General features: G+C 37.9%; 2 protein-coding genes across 2 annotated transcripts in view; one reads left to right on the top strand and one right to left on the bottom strand.

Moving 5' to 3' along the window:
* LOC140466857 (transcriptional regulator QRICH1-like) overlaps window positions 1-5,236 on the top strand; it is a 38,918-nt gene extending 33,682 nt beyond the window's left edge. Inside the window, exons 9-10 of the mRNA XM_072562591.1 lie at window positions 3,083-3,321; window positions 4,859-5,236. Of these exons, the coding sequence (XP_072418692.1) occupies window positions 3,083-3,272 (190 nt within the window). The 3' untranslated portion in view covers window positions 3,273-3,321; window positions 4,859-5,236. The remainder of the gene's footprint in view (window positions 1-3,082; window positions 3,322-4,858) is intronic.
* An 858-nt stretch (window positions 5,237-6,094) lies between these two features.
* The window catches only part of mov10l1 (Mov10 like RNA helicase 1), a 63,466-nt gene continuing 42,294 nt past the window's right edge, over window positions 6,095-27,266 (bottom strand). Inside the window, exons 18-25 of the mRNA XM_072562590.1 lie at window positions 26,813-26,912; window positions 22,455-22,616; window positions 20,163-20,336; window positions 18,388-18,537; window positions 17,925-18,032; window positions 13,186-13,326; window positions 11,804-11,895; window positions 6,095-7,733 (exon numbers count right to left, since the gene is read on the bottom strand). Coding sequence (XP_072418691.1) covers window positions 7,712-7,733; window positions 11,804-11,895; window positions 13,186-13,326; window positions 17,925-18,032; window positions 18,388-18,537; window positions 20,163-20,336; window positions 22,455-22,616; window positions 26,813-26,912 — 949 coding nt within the window. The 3' untranslated portion in view covers window positions 6,095-7,711. The remainder of the gene's footprint in view (window positions 7,734-11,803; window positions 11,896-13,185; window positions 13,327-17,924; window positions 18,033-18,387; window positions 18,538-20,162; window positions 20,337-22,454; window positions 22,617-26,812; window positions 26,913-27,266) is intronic.

Genomic DNA, 27,266 nt, shown 5'->3' with positions numbered 1-27,266 from the left:
ACTAATCTATCTTTGTCTGAAACACACTCAACGACTTGGCCTTCGTAGCCTTTTGTGTCAATGAGTTCTAAACATTCACCATCCTCTGGCTGAAGAAATTCCTGCTCATTTCAATTCTAAAGCGTTGTCCCTTTTACTCTGAAGGCTGTGGCCTCAGGTCCTGGTCTCTCCTACGAGTGGAAACATCTGCTCCATGTCCACTCTATCCAGGCCTGTCAGTATTCTATTTCAATGTGATCCTTCCCATCCTTCTAAACCTCGTGTATAGACTAGAGTCCTCAACTACTCCATATGAGAAGCCCTTCATCCCCAGGATCATTTTTTCTACAACTCGTCTGGACCCTCTAAGACCAGCATATCCTCCTTTTCCCAAAACTCCCCTCAATATTCCAAATGCAATCAGACCAGAGCCTTGAACATCCTCAATGGGACATCACTGCTCTTGAATTCTGGCTGTTTTGAAATGAATGCATTTATACCTTTCAAACTGAACTGAACCTGCATGAACCAGGTCTCCTAAATTCTGTGCTTCAGATTTCTGAAACCTTTTCCCATGTTCCTCTATTCTTTCTTGCATAAGCTCACTTATTCACAATGTATTCCATCTGCCACTTGTTTGCCTGTACTTTTAGATTGTCTAAGTCCTCTGCAGCCTTCCTGCTTCCTCCACACCTACCAACTTAGCAACAGTATCCCCTGTTTCTTCATCCAGATCATTGATGTAAACTTTAAATAGTTGTGGTCCCAACACTGACATGTGCGGAACTTCACTAGTCACTGGCTGTCATCCTGAAAAAGACTCTTTTATCTGTACTCTTTTTTTTTGCCAGGCAGCCAATCGTCTTTCCATGCCAGTACTTTGCCTCTAATTTCCCTCTCCATCCCCACCCAGTTTAAAGAACTTTTGACCTCAATTTACCTTGATCTATGCCATCAGTTCATCTGCCTTAATCCAATGCTTTGTGCATTAAGATGCAAAGTCTTTATAATTGTTCTATTATCAGGTTTCCCTACACTTTTATGGTTTCTTGGTACAATTTGACAATCAACCCCATCACTAACCAACAATCGTACTTTCCTCGTTACCTTTGATTGTATAATTTTCAGTGCACCACATGCTTGTACACACACTTTAGTGTAAAGCCATATCCACAGCAGTTACGTACTTCAGGGCTTTGGTCCTCGATGAGCATGTCTCATCAGAACAGCCACCTCCTTCCCCAGTTATTGGTGTCAATGTCCCATGCATTCTAACCCACTTCTCCCATACCAAATTTTGAGCCAAACATTTACCTCTTAATTTTGTTGGCTTATGCCGTTTAGCTTGTGACTCAAGCAGTAATCTGGGGATTATTAACTTTTCTGGTACTGCTTTGTAATTTAGCTCCGAGTTGTTCATGTTCCCTCAGAATTACTTTCCACTTTGTCAATATTGTTGATATCCATGCCAGCTGGACTTTCTCCCCCTTCCATTGTGACTTTTTCAGTTATGTTATGAAAGTATCTTGCCATAGTTAAAGACCAGCGAATGCACATGATACAAGCTGGAGCACACTGGCATCAAAATGCAAATGCTTTGTTCTATTTTGATAAGGTAAAATGCAACTTATTGATTTTTATATATTTAAAAAAACACACCCTCAGGCTGATTTGATTGCTTTGTCAGCTTTCCAGTCATTCTTGCATTTTAGTCATGCAATATCTCGCATACCAAGGGTGGTACAGTGGCTTAGTAGTTAACACTGCTGCCTCTCAGTGCCAGGGATCTGAGTTTGATTCTAGTCTTGGGTGACTGCATGGAATTTGCATGTTCTCAGTGTCTACATAGGTTTTGCTGGCTGCTCTGGTTTTTTCCCCACAGGCCAAAGATGTGCCATTTAGGTGGATTGGCTATGCTAAATTGCATTGTTGAGGGATGTGCACACTGGGTGAATTAGTTGTGGTGGTGTTATGGGGATAGGATGTGATGCTCTTGAGAGTTGGTGCAGACCTGATGGGCTGAATGGCCTCTTTCTGTATTGTAGGAATTCAGTTCTACCATTCTAGGCATGGATAGGATAAATAGACAGTCTTTTCCCTGGAGTCGGGGAGTCCAGAACTAGAGGGCATAGGTTTAGGGTGAGAGGGGAAAGATATAAGAGACCTGTGGGGCAACTTTTTCACGTATGGAATGAGCTGCCAGAGGAAGTGGTGGAGGCTGGTACAGTTGCAACATTTAAGAGGCATTTTGGATGGGTATATGAATAGGAAGGGTTTGGAGGGATATGGGCCGGGTGCTGGCAGGTGGGACTAGATTGAGTTGGGACATCTGGTCGGCATCACCAGGTTGGACCGAAGGATCTGTTTCCATGCAGTACATCTCTATGACTCTATTCTATGAACTTGTTTGAAAACTTTTACTATTTAAAAAAAGTAAGAATTTTTTTGTTTTAACAAGAGCTAATTTAAGTACAGCATGAGACATTGCAGCATTTGTGTGAATGTTAGTTTTATTTGATCATGGATTTACTGATCCTCTGCAAAGTTTCACCCTTTAATTCATCGCTCCTAACCACAAAAGCAAATCAAGCAAGACTTTATAACTTTGTGATCCTGTGCTATTGTCCTCGCATTAATATTTTGAATATTCATATCTATAAAATTGTGCACAAAATCCATACTTTTCTACTTTTTTGCATAATGTGCAAATGAATTTTAAACCTCTTAAACAGTGAATGGGTTGGACAATAAAGTAATCTGCATAACTAATAGACTATCCAGACAAATTAAACAAGCTGAATAGCTTTGAACTTTTATGTAAGATTTACCTCTTCCAGGCAATTCTGAACTGAACCTTTTTATATGCATTTTATTTTTGTTTTATGTTGGTGCACATTCCACATGTGATAGAACACCAATTTTGCATTTGCCTACCTGCCTGGTCTGATGGCAATAAAGTCCAACATTTAACTCTACATTGAAACAATTTCATGTCTAACTGTTGATGTGAGATATTCCATATAAACTATAAAATATGCTTAATTTCATTTTTCTGTATTACTGTGTAAATAACAAGCAATAATGACACTTTTTTTCCCTGTAGTCCACAGAGTGCTAAAGGGCGAAATGATGCCTTCTACTTGAATGCTGAACCAGTAGTTGCTCCAAATAGTCCAATCTGGTATTCAACACAACCAGTCAGTAATGAGGCAATGGAACAAATGTTGACCAGAATCCTTATGATAAGGGAGGTTCAAGAAGCTTATGTAAATATAGAGATTCCTCCCTTCTAGATGAGAATTTCCCAAAGCAGGGTGCTGGTGGAGAAACTGCCAGTCTAAAGTAAGTCATAGGAAGATTATTTTGTCAGAGAAACATCTTTGTCTCTTCCTGCTCCCTCAGAAGATGTTCATGCACAGTGTGCTTGAGGACTTGTGTATTATGAATATGGATGTCAGAATTTGTAAACCCCGTGAATTTGTGGGTGATTTGTATTCCAGTTCCAAAAGCTTGATCAGTTCTATTGTTTCTTTAAACTATACAGAAAAATGTAACTGTCTAACTGAACAAACTGTAAATAAGAGGAAAGTTTAAAAAACTATTTCTTCCAGTTAGTAGTAAAGTTTGCTACTTCATCTATAAATTCTTTAATGGAGCTTTGAATTAAATATAAATTATGTGCATTCCAATTTGTGGCAACACAGATAATTGTGATCATTGTATAACTTAACTTCTTGTTTGAATCTTGACTCTCAGTTCTGTCTGTACTTTGATTACAGATGCTTCCATGCACAGTCTCTTTTTAAGCAGACTGACATGTTCTTTAAGTGTCTTTTTTTGTATGTAATGTACCTGGTGTACTTATGTGCCTAATGTGGATATTCCACTACAGATTTTAAGAAACTTTTTAAAATATGGAAATTGCATTTGCATGAACAAAAATTAAATTGGGCTTTCTAAAAAAAGACGTTGGCTTTAGGTTTTAAACCAGATCAACTTTACCTCACGGATCTTGTGATATTGTGCCTTCGTATTAGACAGGCACAGGATAATTTCTTATGGACTATAGTGTACTAGAAAGCTTTTTGAATAGTTAGTTTTGGTGGTTTTTACTTTTATGGGGATAATTATTTTTTTCCACTTTAATTTGTTTTGAATCATTGACTAAAATCAGTACTGTTATACACATAGTGCTTACCAGGGATATCATGTTACCTTTGTAATTTTTTTAATACAGATCATTCACTAATTTTGTTGGTCTAGGTAGAAACAATAAATTTTGCCTATGAAAGTAAAATACACTTTGTTGTTTATCATAAAAAAAAATTGTTTGAAATGCAAGCTTATTGCAATCAGTTTAGCTACAGGTCATTCAAATGTGGTTAGAATGCACAAAGAGCAGGGTGAGTGTATATTTTGATTGATATCCCAAAATAGAGGAATTTCAGTATTTTCCCTTCTAATTGTTTTGTCAATTTTGTTCAGTACGGGCATGTCCATCTGATGGCAAGTTGGGTAGTTAAATTATACCAATCAAAAATCAGTTGGGATAAAAAGTTACATCTCACACCACCAGGTTATGATCCAACATGTTGAGTTGGAGGCAGTAGCTTTTGAAGTGCTGCTGCTTCATCAGGTGGTTGTGACCTGATAAAGAAGCAGCACTCAAAAGCTAGTGCTGCCAAATAAACCTGTTGGACTATAGCCTGGTGTTGTGAGTTTTAAACTTTGCCCACCCCAGTCCAACAACAGTTCTCCCAAATCAGTTTGGGATGCCATTGCTGTGACATGTTCGTAAGGATTTGTTTTGACTTATTACTAATCCAATGCTTGCGCTTACAGCTGTAATTGTAATGATTTTAATTTGATTTGTGTTTAGGTACTTGTATCATCTTTCTCATTACTTTCTTTGGTACCTGTTTTAAGATGCGAATGAGATTTTGCTTAAGCCTATAGCTTCCAAACTCGGTAAGTCACAACAATTTTCAAAAGCAGAACATATTTAGTTGAGCATTTTTTTAATACCTCAGCAATGACCTTAGGACAGTTCCCTTTAAGGAACCAATCTCCCAAACTCTTGTTTTGCTGTACATACTTTGAAATCTTGGCCAATGCATCTAAGCTGGCCTTGTGTTTTATTTTATCTGTATATTTATGTTGTCACGATCTTTTCTTGTCTTCTGGAATCTAATTAGAAACATTTTAAAACCAGTTATTGTGTAGAACTCATTGATGCAATAAACAAAAATACTACCTATTATCCTTATGGAAAATATCTTCAACCTCACAACATTGCATCGTGTGCGCTGCATGTTTTGTTTCATGACCAGGTATTCAAAGCATGAAGAAAAATAACTGGGGAAACGAGAGCTGCAATTAAGTGCAGTAATTTTCCTTTTTCTGTTACCAGAAATTGAAAAAGCAGGGTACAAATCATTAGGATTTTCAGAAGGAAAATCCTATGGTCAGTCCATAAAATAGAATAACAGTTGTTTGAGACTCAGTCTTGAGGCTTTCATCATTATAAGGACTAGTTCTGAGCACTAAAATGAAAAGGTATTTTATTTAAATTGAAGTACAATTCTATTGAAGAATTGTATTGGAAATTAGCAAGTGTAAAACTGCCATTCAGTGAGAGAAAATGAACAGGATTTTCTGTGGGAATCAGTGCTAGGGCCTCAGCTATATTTAACTTTAAAAAAAAACCCCATTTGGACTGCAAATGTTGTAAACAATGATATTTTTGCACATGTAAACACAATAATGCAAAATTAGATGGATCCAGTGGTAAAGAAACAGATACACAGACTGGTTAAATGGATGCCCAACCAGGAGCCAGAGTCAAAGAATTATACAGCACAAACAGACCCTGTGATCCAACTCCTCCGTGCCAACCAGATATTCTAAACTGATCTAGTACCATTTTCCAGCAATTTACCCATATCCCTCTAAACCTTTTCTATTCATTTACCCATCCTTTTTAAATGTTGGAATTATACCCACCTCCTCTACCACCTCTGGCAGCTTGTGACTTGGTAACCTCATTAGGTGAATGAACAGTTGTTTGGGATATTATGTACTGACCAACTTCTGCATTGAAAATTCAAGTTTTTGGCCATCTTAATTTGTTTTTAATGACCGATTCACAGAATTCATATTCTCTTCAACCAACTTACAGTTGTATGAAAATGATAAACAATTTTAACAATTGAAACAATAGTTTAAACATTATGGAAATTGTGCTTCTTAAAATAAAAAGTGACAAATGAACATGCATAGTTGGAAAATTGTAGATCTTAAATGAATAATCTAGAAAATTTTGAACAAAATGCTATTACTTCCTTTCATCATTTAAGTAAGGCTAAAGTCACTATTGTCCCCAGAGCATCATAGACTACTTTCTCTCATTCAAGAGACAGCTGGTGGTGTGTTTAACCCAAGGGTCACATTGCCTCAGAAGGGGCGATGTTGAAAGAGTGGGACCAGTACAGAAAGTGAACATGCATTACTGGTATTCTGCATGATACCAGCTGTCCAGCCAACTGACCCAGAGGTGTAATGATTAGTTGAATTTTCAGATTTTTAGGAATGAGATCCACAGTATTAACACTGCACAACATTTGTTCTTCAAAAAGGTATGTATACACCATGTGAGGGCATACAAAACTCTAATATAAAGGGCCAGTACATATTTCAACATGTGAGGGGTATCTCCACAGTCCACCATCGAATGTTTCAAGAAAGGAGAAAACTGGCTCAATTCCCTGAACTATTTACAGGGAATCCTCTCTATCCACATGCATCAGTTTGTGGTATGTACATTTTGGCCAATCGGTAAATAAAAATTGTTTTAATCTTTGTTAGTGAAACAGGAAGCCTTAAAGTTACATATTATAGAGGCTGTGTTGCATGCTCCTTTGGAGCAAGCAGCCAAGATGGCTAATACCATTCCCTCATTGTCATATGACAAACTTGTGAAACTAGAAGCAGTGTTTACTAAAATCAGAGTTTCGCCACAGGTAGTGGTACAAAATAGGCTTTACCTGAGCGGTTGCTTATTTTCAACAGTGCTTGATATTCAGTCAATCAAATTACACTCTGCACAAACAATTTGATTTGATATTGTCCATTTTCAGTGCTGTCCAACATTACTTAGTCACCATTTTGAAAAGTTCAACTGTGGGTGAGGAGCAGCTCAGTCAACAAAATTCAGTAATTCTTTAGTTTTCATTTTATCCTTCACTACTTCCTCCTTTTCTATGAAAGCTTCTGCCTATTAGTTACTAAGAATGCAAGTTGCAGGTTTGGTTATAGTTGAATTGAATAGTGTTATGGTGGCTTTTGCAAGTATCAGTAATTCTCACCCACGCATCACCCCTCAATATTTTTCCTATCCTATCCATTAGCAATGACTTGAATTTTGTGACCAGATAAGAAATAACTTAAGAAATTATGTAATTGTGATAAAGAACTTCAAATAATGCAACTTTACAGTGAAATAATTCAGAGCTGAATATATTAATTTACATATTCAATGCATTGCTGCAGGAAAATTAGAGTTAACCAAGTGCAAATATTCTCTGCTTTAGAAATTAAGAGGTAAAGGTCTGTAACGCTAATGTACAGTTTTTTAAAAAAAAACTTTACAACTAGCATCACAAAATAATATGGCACTATTTTCCTCTGAAGAGGTCTTCCTCTATTACAAAAGTTTCAAAACTGAGGCAATATTTTATTTCTTCCCAGATATAGCTCTGCAAACAGAAAGGAGAAAGCTTCAGTTATATGCATAAAGAATTATTTCTACATAAGCATTCTTAAAAACTATGCAATGAGGGTTGTGTGGAGTAAAATTCTGTTAAATTTAACAATACTTTAAATTTGAGACAGCTTGAAAATAAAGCTACACACGTTGACACTATGCAATTATAGAATAAATTCTGGGCAATAACTGGCTCATAACCCAGTGCCTCTCTAATATAAAAGTCATTCAACGTATGGTAAAATGTGTTAAAATCTATCTGACATGCTGTTTTCTAACATTACAGTATTTAACAAGAACATTTTCTGTCAAACAATGTGTCCCCCTCAGTTGAGGAGTAGATGCATATTTGGATGTGAATACTCTGCTGAGCAAATTGTACGACTCTTAACTGGTTGAACATTACCTTGATAGTGAGGAAAATAACTTTCAATTTTCTGGTATTAAGTTCTTGAATCTAGTTTCAAGCCAGTTGAGAGTTCTGGAACAGAGTAGGTTATGACAGAACCTGAATTGAGGATTAACAGTCAGGCTACTGGCAACTGGGCATCCCTTGGTGGTAGTACCGAAGATACCTTCCATTATTTTGCTGGTTTTGGGGTGATAACTGGCTGAATTATATTTTTCACAGAAAGAACATCTAAGCACTCAGCCTCGCTAGACCAGTAATATTGGATTAACTTTGGCATAGGTTTGGTGCACTACCACTTTGCTATTGTATGATTCCTTGAGCATTACTATGCACTGTTTATTCAGATGCTTTAAGTGCTGTACAAAGTGGATGTATTTGCTGGCTGTTGAAATCTATGAATAGGAGGTAGAAAAAACATTGTCCACGTTGCATATTTAGTTTAAGTTCAAACATTTAATGCCATTCCCTCATATTAATGAAACAGAACCTGCAGGGATGACTGATAAGATTGCTAAAGTCAGCCCTGATTCTCACTTGAATTCTTATAATGGGTCCATCTAATTTTTAACTCTGTAGTCATTATTTCCAAAGAAGTGATTTGCTAGTCCACTTCAGAAGATACAAAGAGCAATCTATTCACCAATATGATCATCCAAAGCCATCTAGATAAACTAGTCAATAAGAAAGAAAAGAGTTTAATTGAGAGAAATGCAAATTTTTGAAGTAAATGCACCAAGTACATGAAGTGTATGCCGAATGATGATATGCATAACCTACCCACTGGAAGTTTTGGTTGCCATATTATTAAAACAGATGCAATGTTGGGAGTGTATATCTAGAAAACAGTTACTTAAAGTGATGAAGCTGTACTTGCCTTGGTGAGGTACAATCTGAAGTATGTATTCAGGGTTAGTTTTCATAACGAAGAGAAGAAATTTGAGAGAAAGAAGAAATTTGAGAAACTGTAGAGCAGAGAGGGACTCTACACTTTGGAGAAGACTGAGGACAGATATGACTTTTGAAAATTTTCAAGAGCAGTATGAAGTTGGAAACAAATCAAGGTCAGACAGTTGAGGCAATATTACAAGTAGCAGGAAAAGCTCAGCAGATCTGGCAGCATCTGTGGAGAGAAATCCGAGTTAACGTTTCAGGTCCAGTACGACTCTTCAAAACTGAGGAGGGTCGTTGGACCTGAAACATCAACTGATTTCTTTCCACAGGTACTGCCAAATCTGACTTTTCCAGTAATTTGTTTTTGTTTCCGATTTCCAGCATCCACAGTCCTTTTTTTTTCTCAAAAATTACAGGGAAACTTTGACATAACTGATTCATTTCGTAGAGTTATGAAAAGTCTCCCAACCAAATGAGCCACAACCCAAATAACTCAGGCCTTATACTCCTTACTATCATTTTCAGTCTCTGCCTTGTAATTATCAAAATACAGCTTGGACACATTTCAGAACTGCAATTGTAGTAGGTGTTGCCATAGCATACAACAGCACTAAAAGTAAACTATCCAAATGATAGAGCACAGGAGGCTGACTATTCGCTTCATAATGCCTTTGCTGGCTTTTTGACAAAGCTTTCTAATTCCCAACTCTTTCCCCATAGCTCAGCAAGTATTTCCTTTTCAAACAGGCTTTATGGTTGTTAAGCAGTCAGAAAGAGTTCTGGGGTTTCCATAGGATTCTTCTGCATTTTTCACAGAATTTTTAAGCTTATGCTCTGTAAAAGAAAACTCAGTATTCCAATAGTATAATGATCATGTACTTAATTGGCTGCTTTCCTAGTAGCCAGTACGACACATAGTACAATAATATCTGCCGGTTGTCCTTCCACACAAAGTGGCTGCTGTCTAGAGCATACAAATGTGATCGATAACATTTAGTCATAGAGGCATAGAGATGTACAGCATGGAAACAGATCCTTCAGTCCAATCCGTCCATGCTGACCAGATATCCCAACCCAATCTAGTCCCACCTGCCAGCATCCGGCCCATATCCCTCCAAACCCTTCCTAATTCATATACCCATCCAAATGCCTCTTATATGTTGCAATTGTACCAGCCTCCACCACTTCCTCTGGCAGCTCATTCCACCCTGTGTGTGAAAAAGTTGCCTGATTGGTCTCTTTTATATCTTTCCCCTCTTCCCCCTAAACCTATGCCCTCTAGTTCTGGTCTCTCTGACCACAGGGAAAAGACTCTGCCTATTTACCCTATCCATACCCCTCAATTTTGTAAACCTCTATAAAGGTCACCCCTCTGCCTCCAAAGCTCCAGGGAAAACAGCCCCAGCCTGTTCCTTTCCAACTACATCTAGATCCATAGGTCAACTGAAGCTCTCACTCAACAGATCATTGATTCTTTATTCCAGGGAGTCCAAAGATCTGGACAGGTCAAATGATTATGCTAAAACAACATCCTGGGTGTTCTTGTAGGTCTACATGAGCTGTTCTAGTAATAGTGGTTCAGTGGTCATATTCCATCAGTTTTTGGATAAGAGGGGGCACTAATGACAGAGGACAGCAACAAATGAAAGGATTTGGGTCAGGGTCTTTCATAGCATTCAGTGGAAGAGACATTCATCTACACAATCATATTAAATGTCTGTTCTAATTTTTCTCCCTATAGCAAGGAGCAGCTACTCAAATTACTAGTAATGCCATGCGATGTTACAAGAGGACATACCAGTACAGAAACACAATTCTAACCCAAATTGAAGTCTGTTTAACCTTTCCTCTGGCCATATATGTAGAATTAGTGGGTAGAATGCTGAGTTTTACAAAAATGAATGATATACAGCTATGAGGATTGTATTAAAGAGCATCTACACAGCTGCCCTACATGGCACCTCACAGAAATAAATAAAGATGCTGAACCCCACAAGAGGTACAAAGGAAGATCTGTGTAAAGAAGTGTGTGTAGAGAATTTCACAGCAAGAAGTATAGGTGACTGAAAACCTGGTCACCCAACAGTGGCTGATGGGAAAAGGTACATAATACACTGGAGGAATGGAAACGGTTTTGTTTAGGAATATAAGGAGGCATTAGGATAGGAGGTGGTTGCAGAAACTGAAGGGGGAAAAAAAGACCAAAAAGGAATTACATGACACATTTGAGGCTGGCAACTAAAGTTGGTAATTTCACTAGACTCTTGAGCCATCTTAGTTATCTATCGATCTAAAAATTAGTTATGCACTTTAGCAGTAACATTTATTTTGTGTCTTGCATTGATTTAATTTCTTTGATTTCCCCCATTATAAGGATACCTTTTGTCTCTGTCAAATATCATAACTAGTTATTACATCTACTTAATTCAAGCACTTCCTGAATCTTTTTTTCTACCCTATGTGGCCACAGTGACTTTATACCATTGTTTCTCTTTGCCTTATTATGTTTAAACACTGGGGGGGAAAAAGTGAGGACTGGAGATTGATCTCGAGTCAGTGTGGCACTGGAAAAGCACAACAGGTCAGGCACAACATGTTTAAACACTGCATAGCTGCTTATATCTTAATTCTCAGCAAGTGCCTACACTAGAAATGTCAATTTTTTTCTTCATAAGTGCTGCTGAACCTTTTTCATTTATTATCGATGGGTTAATCCATTTCACCGAAGATATTGGACAATGGATTAACAACAAACTTACCTTTGCTGAATCAAAACTTCATGTGGGAGATCGCAACCGACATATGCATTGTTTGTAACACAGTATTCCAGAAATGCACCCCAACATGGATCCTAGGACAAAGAAATGTTTAACAGTTTTATTATAGTTGATGTTGCACTACTTCAAATGTGGTACCAGTTAATAGAAAAAGTATTTATTCCTCCATTTAAAAAAAACTGTTGCAACTGATTTTCAAGTACAGTTCTAATTTTTGTTTATATAGTAGAATTGTGATAAGCCAAATGCAGATATCTCAGAATTCTGCTCATGGTGAGATTAATGGCCTTTCCCTCCATCAGAAGTTGCCTGTGAGAAGTCAAAGTTCTGGACCAGTAACTCCCAATTGCCTAACATCATGCATGTTTGTCATATGACCACAGTAATCAACTGGAGCAGAGTTACACCCCACTCGTGCACAAAGATTTGGGCAAACCAGCAACGATAGCTGCAAAATGAGTTTTTCCCACATCCCGCATGAGTATGCACTCAGGCATTTTTAAAGTGGCTAAAACCAACTGTTCTGCTGCTCTCGACCACATCGCTTTTCAGTGTTGAATGTGTCACTGCTATGGTCTATGCCAAGATGGAAGGCACCAGAAAGCTGCCATTTCTTGTGACAGGAAAATCCATGGATTTCAGTGTTCCAATAAAGTTCCCCACGGTAGGCTATTACACAAAATACGGATAGTCATTGGATAAACATATGGATGAAACATATGGAATAGTGTAGGATAGATAGGCTTCAGATTGGTTCCATAGGTCGAGGGGCGATGGGCCTGTACTGAATTGGTTGCTTTATGAATGTCAAAACATTATCCACACAAGACAAACAAAACAACCTCCAGCATTTTTGAAATTTTGTTCTCCCAAAAAAAATGCCATCAATTCACAAAATTTGCAGGTTCAATATCTGCCCATTCAATCGCTTGTTTCCTGAGCTGAAGCCCTAAAGGTCAAGAGAGAAGCACTAGGATTTCGCACTGCAGTATGAAAATATTGAAAACATGTTTGACTGCATTGTCAAAATATTACTATGCTTTTCCAGAGATGATTAATTTTTTAAAATGCACAATGTCAGTCCATTGTAGAGGTGAATAAACTGTAAAGACAGACATTTTTCACATATTTACTTTGCCACAATGTTTTCATTAGTTTTGACATTGCACGATGGTGAGCATTAGCAATCCCAAAAGCTCCTGCCAAATCTGTGGGCAGGGCCTCTGCAAAACAACATTGCAAGGTTCTGATTTTAGTCTAATGTTAAGATGCTAAGACATACACAGATCCTCTTCCAACTTTAGAAATCAAGTAAACAAAGAGATTAAAGCAAAATCAAGACTCAATGTCAGAAATTCACCCACCTTGAGAAGAATATGTGGATTACCAACCACAATCAATAGTGCTTTTGCTCGAGTGATAGCCACATTAAATCTTTTGGGATTGGAAAGAAACCCCAAAACATAACGCGTGTCCTCAGCCAGATTTTCTTCACTGGACCGTACCTGTACAAAGCATTTGTTAATGTTGAAACTACTTATGATTTTTTTATGTTTACATTCAAAAAGACAAACATAAAACTGCACCGTACTAAGCATAACCATAAAGCTGTATATTAATTTTGTATGTATGTAATATATTTGTTAAGCTGCCATGAAATATTTTAAGAAAAGAAACATCTGAAAAATATTGAACTGGAACAGCTTTACTATTTGTGGAGGGAGGCATGGTTTGATTTGTCTCCAATTAGGATTTGTATGTAGGTATCAAGGTATATTGATGACTTACAAATGAATTTGTATAAAGAACATCTAAAACACATCTCACATGGTCAATGAAGAAATGATCCACCTTGTGAAATGCTTGTTCTGAAATGTTGCATTTTAACAGATTGAGAGTGGATGCTTAGAAACACTGAAGTTCTATTAATACATTGTTTCAAAACATGCTGAAGGCCTTCTTGAAAAATGACACTGCACTGCCTATCATCTAACAAGTTTGACAAGTCTTCTCAAAAAGTTTATCAAACTTAAGATTTGTCTACTGCATGTCCTGTGTGATGTAACCTGTATGCCTTACTCTGTCCAAGTGTTTTTTTCACCCTATGATTTGTATGTCCTTGCTTCCTATCATCTGCCTATACTGCTCGCAAACAAAGCTTTTCACTATACAGGGGAACCTCGATTATCCGAATACCAATTATCCGAAAATTGGATTATCCGAAGGAGATCTCCAGATCCGATGGAAACATTACAAAGGCGTGTTTCCAAATGTGATCAGGTCTTTTATTTACAGTGACTAAACAGGCACCATCTCCAAATGACGGACTGCCCACCCCCTCTCTCTCCCCCCACTTTCCCTGGAGTTCTACAGAGGGGTGTACCCTAAACCCCCCTTCCCCGGATAATCTCTCCAACATTGTCCTGTACAGGGCAAACATGGAACCTGTCAAAAAGTTGCAGTAAAAAAGGTGTCTGTGTGCGTGCGCTATTTAGCCCACAAAAGCAGCAGCAGTCTTGATGTTGGTGTACAGTCCAGCTGCCCCAGAGTGGGAGCGGGTGTGTACGGGGTTGGGTGGGTGGGGGGGGGGGGGGGGAGGAGGAGGAGGAGGAGTGTTGCATGGGGTCAGGGGTGGGGCCTTGCACGCTGTGTGCTTCTGCAATCTCCTGAATGAGGAGCAGACTTTAAAAACTCCGAGCCCCAAAAGGAAAGGCATTTAATCGATTAACTGAATAATTGATTATCCTAACGAAATAGTGCCCGCCCATCACGTTTGGATAATCAAAGTTCCCCTAGGTACACGTGACAATAAATAAAACCAATAGATCAAATATATTTGTTCTCAGAAGGATGAAGGGAACTTGTTTCTTAAAGCAAAATAATATTTAGCTGGAACCAAACAATAAAGCGCTTGTGCTACAAACCAATAATTAGTGCTGGAGACTGTGGGAGTCAAATCCTAGAATTTTAAAGGTGTTTTCTTGATCTACTATCATGACTTTGGCAGAACCCAAAATCTGATTAAATGGTTAATAACCACAATTCCCACCACTACCTCAGTAGTTTCACTCATCATCGTCTTAACTTACAGCAAGGGATGGGAGGAAAATGTAGTGATTGCCACTTCCATGATACTAATATTTTATTTTAAATGAAATTAGACACACAAGCTAGTTAGGTTCTTGCTTGATTTGTGAGCCTAATGTTGGCAATTACACAACTTCTCCCTTTAAACATCACCTGCAGCTTAAGTTCTATTTTAAAACAATTACCATTTAAGAATTAAACAAATAACTGCTGGAAATCTGGGACAAAAACAAAGTGCTGGAGACATGCAGCAGTTCTGGTCACATATGTAAAGAGAAATGTATGAGGGGTCATTGGACTCAAAAGAGTCATGGTGTTTTTTTTCTACAGATGCTGCCAGACCTGCTGAGTTTCTCCAGCACTTTGTTTTTGTACCATTTAAGAATACCTTCTTTGGTCTTGGAAGTTGAGAAAGTGTCCAATTTATTAAGCATCTTTCCTGCACAACTGTTTTCTAAACTTTATCCACCAACACCAAAGTCAATACCAACACATATTTTAAAAAGTTACAAGTTAGACATATATGTATTATTTTAAAGAGGTTGATTTTCAAAACATTTTAATGTTTGATTAATGCAAAATATAGGTGATTAAGATGTTAGATCATATGTTATAAAGCACTCCGGGACTGTGAACAGCTACTTGTGGGAAAATCTACAGCACAGCACTGGGGAGTGGGGGCATTCAAAAAGAAAATGGAGAGTACAGGCCTAACATGCTCCCTTTAGGGTGACATTTAAGAGCTACAAGCCCAGAGGACCCTTGGTGTTCAGGAACATTCAGGATTGGATAAGGAGGAGAGAGAGAAACAAAATGGAGGCTTTCAGCAGGTGCAAAGACAGGAAATCAGTGGAGGCCTTGGTGGAGTACAAGGTGGGGGGGGCGCGCGGAGGGGATGGAATCTTATGTTGGAATTAGGAGAACAAAGTGTGAAAAATGTTTAACAAAATTTGGGAGAATCCCAAGATATTTTACAAGTATATTAACGGGGAAGAGAACAACCAGGCAAAAAGTAGAGCCGATTAGGAACAATCTGTTTGTGAAGCCAGAGAACGATAAGAGGGTGCTAAATTTGTGCTTCACTTTTGTCATCGTTTGTGATGAGGGGAACATAGATGCAGAATTTGGCTTTCAGGACTGTTACATTCTTGACCAGATTGACTTAGGGAATGAGGTGGTACTGGAGGTTTTTGCAGGCTTAAAAGTAGATAAATCCTCAGGTCCAGATGAGTTGTATCCCTGGCTGCTGTGGGAGGCGAAGGAGGAAATTATAGGGGTTCAACTATTTAGTATTTCTCTGGCCACATGTAAGGTGTCAGAGGACTGAAGGACAGCTAATATGGTTCCATTTTTCAAGAAGGGTGGCAGAGAATTACAGACCAAGGAGTCTAGCATTAGTGGTGGAGAAATGTGGACAAAATTCTGAAATAGAGAATTAATTTCCATTTGGAGAAGCAAGGTTTGATCAGGGATAGTCAGCATGGCTTTATTAGAGGGAGGTCATACCTAACAAATTTGAATTAATTTTTTGAGGTGGTGATCAGGTGCGCAGAGCAGGGTAGTGTGCAGTTAGTACGGATTTCAGCAAAGCCTTTGTCAAAAAGTCTCACAATATAAACTGATACAGAATCTAAAAGTACACAAGATCAAGGGTAAGTTGGCAAATTGACTTTGTGGCAGGACAGTGGTGGTTGAAAGCTGTTGCTGTGACTGGAAGCCAGTTCCCAATGGCATACCACAGGAATCAGTGCTGGGTCCCTTCTTGATATCTATCAACAATATAGATGAGAATATTGATGGTGGGCAGAGAAAGAGATAATAAGCAAGTTTGTGGATACCACCAAGATTGGTCAGATATTTAATAACAAGGAAGAAGGCCCATAGTCCAAAGATGTGCAAGTTAAGTGGATTTGCCATACTAAACTACCCATAGATTTCAGGAATACGTAGGTTAGGTGCATTAGCAACATTACAGGGATAAGGTAGGACTCGATGGGCCAAATGGTCTGATTCCACACTATAGGTATTCTATGGATTATGTTACATAGAGATATAGACAGGTTGCTCAGATGAAGGGCAGGAGGTTTAGAGAGGATTTCAGAAAAAAAGATCTTCACTCAGAAGAGAATCTGGGAGAATAGTATGGGCAGGAAAAGTCACAGCCTTTATATGTATGAGCACTTGATATGTCTTATCATCCAAGGCTGTGGGCCAAGTACTGGAAAATGGAAATAGTATAGATTGGTCAGTGCAGGCTCAATTGTCTGAAGGACCTCTTCTGCACTGTATGACTATGACTAGGACAGCAGTGATTAATGATAGAAAAGTGTCACATATTTTTAATCTGAAATAAAGTTAGTAAATGCTGGAAATTCTGAGCAGTCTAGTCATAATCTAAGAAAAAAGTAAGAGGTGGTAAACTGGCTCAACTTCCTTTTTCAAAGACTGATCTGTTCATTTTCAGCTATTTAATTTTGATAAGTTATTATTTAACTTCATCTTCAGATTACAGGGTGAATACTCATGTATATTTTGTACCATTGCAATGAATGTTGCAATAATTGTATAATTACACAAGTATAAATGCTATCTCCAATGTATAATAATGTGTTAGCATGTTGAAATTATTATCTATTATCTCTAAGCAAAACATTTCCATTGCAGATGCATATGCGTATATGGAGTGTAACATTTATCAAGTGGTCAAACAATAAATAGGTTGAAGAGAATTTATGGATAAAATATTTACATTTAATAAATATTAACAAGGATAGAAATGTAGATCTGAGATGTTCTGGCTGTAACGCTAAACTGAAATGCAAGGATCAGGGTTATCAACTTGAAATGATAACTCTTTTTCTCCACATATACTGCCTGACCTCCTGAGTATATCTAATGTGTGCGTTTTAAAAAAAAATTCAAGGCACAGTATTATTTCCATTTTAATACCATCCATAAATGCGTCTGGACTGTTGTCATTTAAAATGTCAAGTTAACACATAGTAATAGATCTTACTGTTGACACAATTATGACTAATTTCTCCTGGCCTTGAAACTCTTCAACAGATCCAACCTTTAGGTCAGAGAGATAACCGCTTCGGAGAAGAATTCTGATCTTTTGTACCTGCATATACCAATTAAAAATACATTAACACATATACTTGAACTTATAATGATCGAAGTATGAGGAAAAGGAACAGTTTAGTTCTACAACTTTATGCTCCCAGTTTATTAATAGGGCCATTTCCCTGTATTTTCTCTTGCCAAATTAGTTCAGAATATAATACAAAAGGCAAATAATATCCAAATTATTCTCAGTGTTTTGATCCTTGATTTGACATACTTTAGTAGGGGTACAAGTCAGAAGCAGGCAACAAACACAATTGCAAGGTGAATAGATAGCTGGAAAGTCACTTGCTTCCACTTAAGGCTGAAGTAGAAGAACGAATGTTATTACATGATATCGCGAATGTACCTACCTGTTTTTGATAGGGTGCAATGACCCCAATCTCAGAAGGTTTTACTGGGTTTGTACAGTGTTTTGCCAGGAGACAGCAGTAACGCATTACTTGAACTGCCTCTTTAGGATTGAACCATGATGGATTGCTACCTTCCCTCATTTCATTTCCCTGAAATTTTAACAAATTATTTCAATTAACAGCGATTACAAAATTAGAATGAGATGTGACTTGCAAGAATAAAGCATCCAAAAAGCTATTTCTGTTAATGTTTGTCACTTATTTAAGGACAGAAATGACAATTTGTAACAAGGTTTATAACAGTGAATGTAAGTACACATGGTACATCATTGTCAGGGAGATGTAACATGCTTTTAATAGAGCTACAAGAGTTTGTCACTTCCTCTGTCATTCCATTTGAGGAAATTAGGTTGTTTTTCACAACACATAAAAAATTACAAAGGAATATGCAAGAATACCAGGAGCAGGAGTAGATCATTTGGTCTCTTGAGACTGTTGAGCAATTTGCCAAGATCATAGATGATGAGGCCTGAACTCCATCTCCCAGCCTACTCCCACAGCCTTTGTCTCCATGGTTAGCCCTCCATAATCCTTCAGGTGCTTATTAAATGTTATTTTGAAAACGACAACAGAATCTGTCTTCACCACATTCTCAGGCATCGTATTCCAGAGCCTCACCATTCACTATATAATAATTTTGGTTCTACTGTCACCATTGCTTCTTTTGGCAGACATTTTAAATTGCTGACTTCTCTGCCAATGGGAACTATTTCTTCCCATATACTCTGTCTAGACTCCTCACAATTTTGAGCATATGTAATAAATCACCTTCAACTTACTGCCAGGACAACAAACTCAGCTTCTCCAACCAATTCATGTGACTGAGGTCCATCATCAATGAAATCATTCTCAATTTTTTTTGCATCCCTTTAAAGTCTTCACATCTTTTCTAAACTGTAGTGGCCAGAATTGAACATAATAAGTCACAGCTCTGCCTGAAATGAAGTAAAATAAAATATTAACCTCGCCTGAATGGTGACAGGGTATTTTAACCCTGTCACCATACAGGTCAGGTTAAAATACCTTGTCACCATACAGGTCTGTTATTTTAATCTGGCCTGAATGGTGACAGAGTATTTTAACACTGTTACAAGCAGGTCCTGATTTTCCACAATTTCTAGTATGTAGTGTATCAAGGGTCAGATCAATTGCTATGAAGGAGGTGGTTATTAAACAGCTTTAACTGTTTCTAGCATCTTTTTTGCTGTCAAACAGTTGTCTAAAGAACTGCATGTCAACTGACACAACCATACTTAAAGAGAATAACAAGCTGAGTACAGACAGGGATCAAACTGTATCCTTTAAAGTTTGCTTTGCCCAGTGACATTCTCACCACTGAGTTATTTCAGTTTAACTTGTGAGCGATCTATAATCATACTCCAAAACTGTTCTCCCTGTATCCTGGCTGACATTTACTTCACAACAAACACCATTAAAAACAGATTAGCTTAAGACCATCATAAGCATGATCCATCAGTGAATAAATACCATGTGCGCTATTGTGATTTCAGTTGATTAAGAAAATACAGCTGCATTAATTTTATTTTAAAAAGTTAAATGTTATCGCAAAATGATTTGATGATTGGGGGAATTGGATGAATACAATTCTCATTCTATATAACACTATTGAAATTATAATCATGTAATATGAAATGATTCACTTAGGAAAAAAGTATATTAAGTTTAAGACATTTCTTAAGGCTTCATGAGCATACCCTCAATCCATGAAAAATTATCGGAAATCCTTTCCTGGGCAATTTTTCCCAGTTACAGAACTTGTTGACCACAGACTGATCTGAAGACATCTTTAGCTCTTCATGATAAAACAACTTAGAAGGCAGGGCAAGTAAAGATGAATGTGACCGATAATTATTCACTAGCTTTGTCACCTATAAAGAGGAGGGAAGTTAAATTTCAGTCATATTTTTTAAATTGAGAGTAACATATGTATAATTCTCTATAAGACCACTCGTCCTTCTCTTTATAGTAATCTGTTCACCTAAAAATTATTTTCAAGAAAACTAAAATCAATCAAAAATAGCGTTAATTGAAAATAGTATATGCGAGAATTCAAAACAGATGGCTCTTGCCAATAGAACTGATTGGGTTGGCAAAAGATATTGGCAGATTCACATGCAAATAATAGTAACATAATCTGCAAATTACTGAATTGAAATGCACAGGTTCTCAGAGTCTAGTGATTCCTGTATCAGTTTTCTTTTTAGAATAACTCTCTATTTTGTCAAACTCTCAAAATGATTTATGCCTTAGCCTTTTGAAAGATACAGGAAATTAGAATTAGAATCCCTACCGTGTGGAAACAGGTCCCTCGGCCCAACAAGTCCACACTGACCCTCCGAAGAGTATTCCATCCAAACCCATTCCCCTACATTTACCCCTTAGACATGCACCTAACCTGTGCATCCCTGAACACTATGGGCAATTTAGCATGGGCAATTCACCTGGCACAGCTTTGGATTGTGGGAGGAAACAATAGCACCTGGAGGAAACCCACACAGACACAGGGAGAACATGCAAACTCCACACAGTCACTAGAGGGTGGAATCAAACCTGGGTCCTAGGTGCTGTGAAGCACAGTGCTAACCACTGAGCCACTGTACCGCCCTAATATTAGAAAATTGGTGACTAGTAACAAGACAGTGACAGGAATAAAGTGAGAAATATATTAATTGTTGAATAATTTTGGTAGAAATTAATTAAATCATGCATTCTGCTTTCTATTTCTCTGACCACTGCCTGCTGGTGGTGAAGAGCAAAGTCCTTTCCTAGACATGATTCAGCACCTTCTTTGATCTTTCCTCCAAAGTGATTACTGATCAGTCTGTGATATTCAGGATTTCCTTTCTTAAAGATTATGCTGCAGCACGTTTTTTTTGTTCAGAATACTCCTCAGCTTTCCCTGTAACGTGCAGTGCCTCTCGCTTTGTTGCAGTCAGCAGTGCAGCACAGGATCCATTCAGATAGCTGTCATCAGAAATTATGATCCCAACAAATGGGAGAATCTCATTTCTAGCCTATATTCTAATTTGCCATGAGAAACCTAATTATGTACTATGCTGAAAGTGCCATGAATTTACTACAAAATGTAACCCTACCTACAAAGATATCATATTGACATTTTGTTATTTTTCAATGCAAGAGATGATTTGTTTGTAAACCAATCTTTTTCACAAATTACTTTCTATGATATTGAAATACCACAGTGCAAGTCTACATTTTGCTTGAAACCAACTAATACTTCTTGTATTCTTGTTTTCATTCAATTGGGAACTTCTGCAATTTGCTTGTAAGCAAACAGAATCAGATGTATGTGCAACGCCCCCAAACGTTGCCCTAAAATAGTTGCTTCCTTTCTGTAGAAAACTATTTACTTGAGTTAACTACCTCAACCAATGATCTCCTCTTTCTACATACCAGTACAGCATTGTTATCTAGATGTCTGTCTAGAGGTTGAGAGTTTCCATCTGGAGACACATCACACTGAAATACCTCTGTGGGCATCAACTTCAGCCCTCCTAGTGTGAGACCCCATCTTGTAAAGAAAATCGAAGTATAATTGCTTTTTTTTAATACTTTGTCCAACACCAATTGAAAGCATAACCTATGGTTCCTCTATCATCAGAAGCAAATAATACAAAAAGTGAATTAAGATCAAAATAAGCCTGTTTCTATTAACAGCAAATGACTTCTTGTTTGAAATTCTGTCAGACAGCTTCCTATAATCTGTATTTCCAAGTATCAATTTTTCAGCAGAGTCCCTGATCTCTTAAACACTGATATTAGCTTAATGTATACAAACAGAAAAGAAACTTTCAAAGCCTTCTCACTTGATGACAAGTAACATTATACTTTAGTAAGATATGAAAATAGAGTAGCTGTACAAAATGACGGAAACAGAAACCAATCACTTTGCACTGTGCATACAGATGGAAGATGGATCAACATGACTCTAGCAGTTGGCTACTGCAGACAAAGACTAAACTCACCAAAAGAGGACTGTAGGATCCAAATGCAGCAAAGTTTTCATCTCTACAGTATGAAGGACGTGCCATTAATCGCTCCAAAAGTGAAACAGACAGACCATAAGCTGAAGCAATTCTCGACTTTATTATTGGACCCAGTTGCATTGGGTCTCCAGCAAGCACAATCTGTAGGTTTAATAATAAAGTATGGTACCAGGCTGGTCACATTGCAAATTACAGAAGCCTTCTCTCATTTATTCACTACTCCCTCAAGTATGGAAAACTAAAACATAGTTTGTGTTGGTCAAAGAAAAAAGAATCCCAATTCTAAATGTGTTAGCAAATTGAAAACAATTGAAGTGAAGTGAACTTCACTGAAGTTTCAGAGATCTATTGGCTGGGAGTTAGAGGTAGGTGTAACAACTGGAGAAAACAATTAAGACACTATGGAATGACATTCCATTTAAAACATCACAACTAAGGATTCTGGCTCGAAGTCCATGAGTGTACAAAGTAAATTGGAGCTGAACTCTGTTTAAGAGCACCAGGGATTTGGGGGCAATGAAAGGGGTAAAAACTCATGGTTGATTAACTATACTTTAGATATTACTTCATAGTTCATTTTCATTTTCGGCAAGTGGCCAAATCAAAATTATGAATAACTTGGAAAATGATGCTACAAAGTAACAGCTTTAAAGCAATAATCCATTATGACGTTTTAGAATATAGGAACAGGAACAGGCCAATTAGCCCTAGAATCTGTACTTCAATTCAACACGATTTCAGCATATATGCAAACATAACTATTTGTAAAAATTTATTCATGGATATGGGGCGTGCGAGTTAGGCAACATTTATTACCCATTACTAACTGCTCAAGGTGGTAATGCAGATCTGCTATCTTAAACCAATGCAGTTCATTAGGTACAGGGCAATGATGTTGAAATGGAGCAGGTAAGGGAGCCAAAATTCAAGGTGAAAGTAATTGTGAAGGAACAGTAACATAATTCCAAATCTAGATGTTGTGGGGCTGGGAAAGGAACTTGTAGGTGATGATGCTCACATGCATTTGCTGTCTTTGTTTCTCTTATCAGTAGAGGTTAGGGACAGTAGACCATTCAGCTTGTTGAGCCTGTGTATAGATTAGAGTGGTGCTAGAAAAGCACAGCCAGTCATACAGCATCTGAGTTTGTTGAGCCTGTGGCCTTTTTAAGATGATTTTTATCCAATGATTCAGTGCCTTTCCTCACACCATCACCATATCTCTTTACATCATGGGTATTCAGAAATCTATAATTCTCTACACATACTCAATGGCTACTCCTCTCAAGTCCTCTGGAGTCGAGAGTTCAAAGGTTCACAATTGAGTGAAGAAATTTCTCCTCATCTCAGTCTTAAATGGCTTTCCCCTTATTTTGAAATTGTTCCCCCTAGTTCTAGACTCCCCAACTGGGGAAAAGTTTTACCTGTATTTACCAGTCTATACCTTTAAGCATGTGGCAGGTTTCAACAAGATTATCTCTCATTCTTCAAAACTCTCGAAAGCACAGTCCCGATTTCCCCAATCCCTCTTCATACACAGTCTGGTGACCCTTTGCTGCACTCCCTCAATAGCAATGATATCCTTCCTAAGGTAAGGGGAGCTAAGCTATGCACGTACTGCTTCAAGTGCAGTCTAATCAAGGTTCTATATAACTGAAGCAAGACTTTGTTACTTCTTTATTCAAATCTTCTTACAATTACAGCTAAATGCCATTAGCCTATGTAATATCTTGCAGCACCTGCACGTTAGCCTTTAGTGATGTATCGTTGAGGCCACCCAGGTCCCTTTACATTTTTTAATCTCTTAGCATTTAAGAAGCAGTAGCTGCTTCTTACTCAGATTTTTCTTGTTAGCCAAAACTTAATCTATTTCCGTATATCACTGCCTATCCCACGTGCTTGAGTTTGCTAACAAAACTCCTGCAGCATACATTAAAGTGTGTGTCAAGTGTGATTTCCCATTTACAAATCCTTGCTGACACTGCCCAATCAGATCTTTATTGCAGATTTGGATAATGCTGTCAAAGAAGCCTTGGTGAGTTGGTGCAGTGCATCTCATAGATAGTACACATTGTTGCCACTATGACTTAGTAGTGGAGAGTGTGAATGTTTAGGTAATACACAGTAAATGGCAGGACACTTAGGAGCATTGATATACAAAGGAATTTTGAGGTCCAAGATGCGGCAACACACGTGGATAAGGTGATAAAGACAGCCTATACTATGTCTACCTTCATCAGCTAAGGCATTGAAAAGAACAGCTGCTATATATGTTGCAGCTGTACAAGACTTTGGTTATGTTACATTTGAAGTACTGTACACAGTTCTGGTTGCCACACTATAGGAAGGATGTAGAGGCTTTGGAGAGAGTGCAAAAGCAGCTTATCAGAATGTTGCCTAGATTAGAGTGCATTAACTTAAGGAGACGTTGGACAAACTTAGATTGTTTTCGCAACTCCATCAGAGGCTGTTTCCCAGGGTGGAAATGTCAAATACTAGAGGGCATAAATTTAAGGTGAGAGGGGAAAAGTTGAAAGGAGGTGTGCAAGGAAATGTGTCTTCTTACACAAAAATGCCTGAAACACACTGCTAAGATACGTGGTAGAAACAGATATGATTGATAAATTTAAGAGGTATTTAGACAGACACGAGAACAGGCAGGGAACAGAGGAATACTGACCACGTGCAGGCAGATAGTATTAGCTTAGAATGGCATCATGGTAGGTACAGGAATGGTGGGCTGAAGGGCCTGTTCCAGTGTTGTAGTGTTCAAAGCAGATAGGGTGTCAATCATGTAGGTCCTGCATGTTGTTGAGCTCGAGTATTGTTGAAGCTCACACATTCAGGCAAGGGGAATGTATTTCATCATACTCCTGACTTGTGCCTTGTAGTTGGTGGACATGCTTTGAAGAGTCAGATGGTGAGAATTCCTAGTCTCTAACCTGCTCCTGTGGCTATAATATTTGTACTCCTGGTCCAGTTCAGTTTCTGGTTAATGGTCGCTCCCATGTTGAAAGCAGAGGATATAGCAATGGTAATGTCATTGAATATCAAGGGAACATTGCTAGATTTCCTCTTGTTTTAGATGGTTAATGCAGGTTAGCCCAAGCCTACGTGTGGTTCGAGTCTTGCTGCCTCTGGACAGAAATTACTTCAGTGGCAACAATATGTACTATCTACGAGATGTACTGCACCAACTCGCCAAGGCTTCTTTGACAACATTATCCAAATCTGCAATAAAGATCTGAGGTGTTGTAAATGATGCTGAACATGGGATCAATAGTGAACTTCCCCACTTCTGATCTGATGATGAAAGAAGGTCATTAATGAAACAGCTGAAGATCACTGGGCCTAGGTCTCTACCTTAGGAAAAGAAAGGTTCTTGTGGTGGAATGCTAGTGTCCCTACTTCTGAATCAAAAGGCTCAGGTTTAGCTCCCACCTGCTTCAGAAACATGTAATAATATCTGTGAACAGATTGATTAGAAAATATCTACCCTGGGGAATTTCTGCAGAGATATTCTGGGAGTGAAATAGTTAACCTTTAATAACTGCAACTAACTTTCTTGGTGTTAAACATGACTCTAACCAATGGAGAGTTTTCTCCATGATTCCTATTGACCCCAGTTTACTAAGGTTCCTTGATGCCACGCTTAGTCAAATGCTACCTTGATGCCGGGGAACTGTCACCACCTCATCACTTAAGCGAAGAGTTCAGCGCTTTTGGCTTTGTTACCAATCTTTTCATGAGCGAGACTTTTTCTGAGCAATTACTTGCTCTTAACCCCATCTCTCTTAATACCTTTGGATATTAAAAATCTAACAATCTGAGGTTTAAAAATTATAGTTGAACAGGCAGCAATTGCTGTTTGTGGGAGAAAGTTTCAAACTTCTACAAATGTTTTGTCTATAGAAGCATTCCCTAATTTCACTCCTGAAGGTCTGACTATAATTTGTAGGTTATGTCCCCAACCCATATTTCCGAACCTTGTAAATAGTTTCTACCTATCTTATCTGTTCACTGTAATACTTTGAAAACTTTGATCAAGTCACTACTCATCCCCCTAAATTCCAACCTAACAGTACAACCTTGTTCACAATTCTGACAGACCTACTTACAGCAAGCTATATACGACTGCTGTAGTGATCAATTTCAACTTACTTCCCATTTTCTGCAATGCCTATCTGAAAGCCATTTGGGAGAAGTACGACCAGAGTGGAAATTTGCATGTGGCAAAAAAGCCAAGTTAATGAAATACTAATAGGAGCTCAAGGCTGAACGCAATAATTATTCAATACAAATAAAAAATAAATCTGTTTTTTTCTACTTTTGCATGGTACCTGTCCATCTTCCTCCGATACGAGCAGCATTGGAATGAGACATTCAGGTTCACTAGCTTGACCAGCTTCATCAACAAAAACATGAGTAAAGTGTCCAATCCTTTGATTAAGTAAAAACAAAAATAGTAGATAATTATAGCTATCCAGCTTAGACTTAAGATTCTACTCAATCTTCATCAATCTTTCAGGACAACACAAAGGATGTAAATTGGATGACAGTGCCCCAGATAACTTTTACTATCTTGCTTTATAAAGCTGGAATGAGGAACTCTGGAAGATTGTCATGGTTCTCATAACCTCCAGGAAGGGGGACCTTCAGAGATAATGAATTTCGACTTCTTTCAGTGATCCAATTTTCCAAAACATGAGATTCTAGCATATCACTAGCTTCGGATTCTCCATTCCCAAATGCTCTTAAGATTATTTATAAGCAATTTAAATTCCGCTTTATGTA

This window comes from Chiloscyllium punctatum, chromosome 44 (assembly GCF_047496795.1).
Source record: "Chiloscyllium punctatum isolate Juve2018m chromosome 44, sChiPun1.3, whole genome shotgun sequence".
Classification (NCBI taxonomy): domain Eukaryota; kingdom Metazoa; phylum Chordata; class Chondrichthyes; order Orectolobiformes; family Hemiscylliidae; genus Chiloscyllium; species Chiloscyllium punctatum.
The sequence above is the reverse complement of the archived record's forward strand: the minus strand, read 5'-3'. Positions and strand labels throughout refer to the sequence as shown.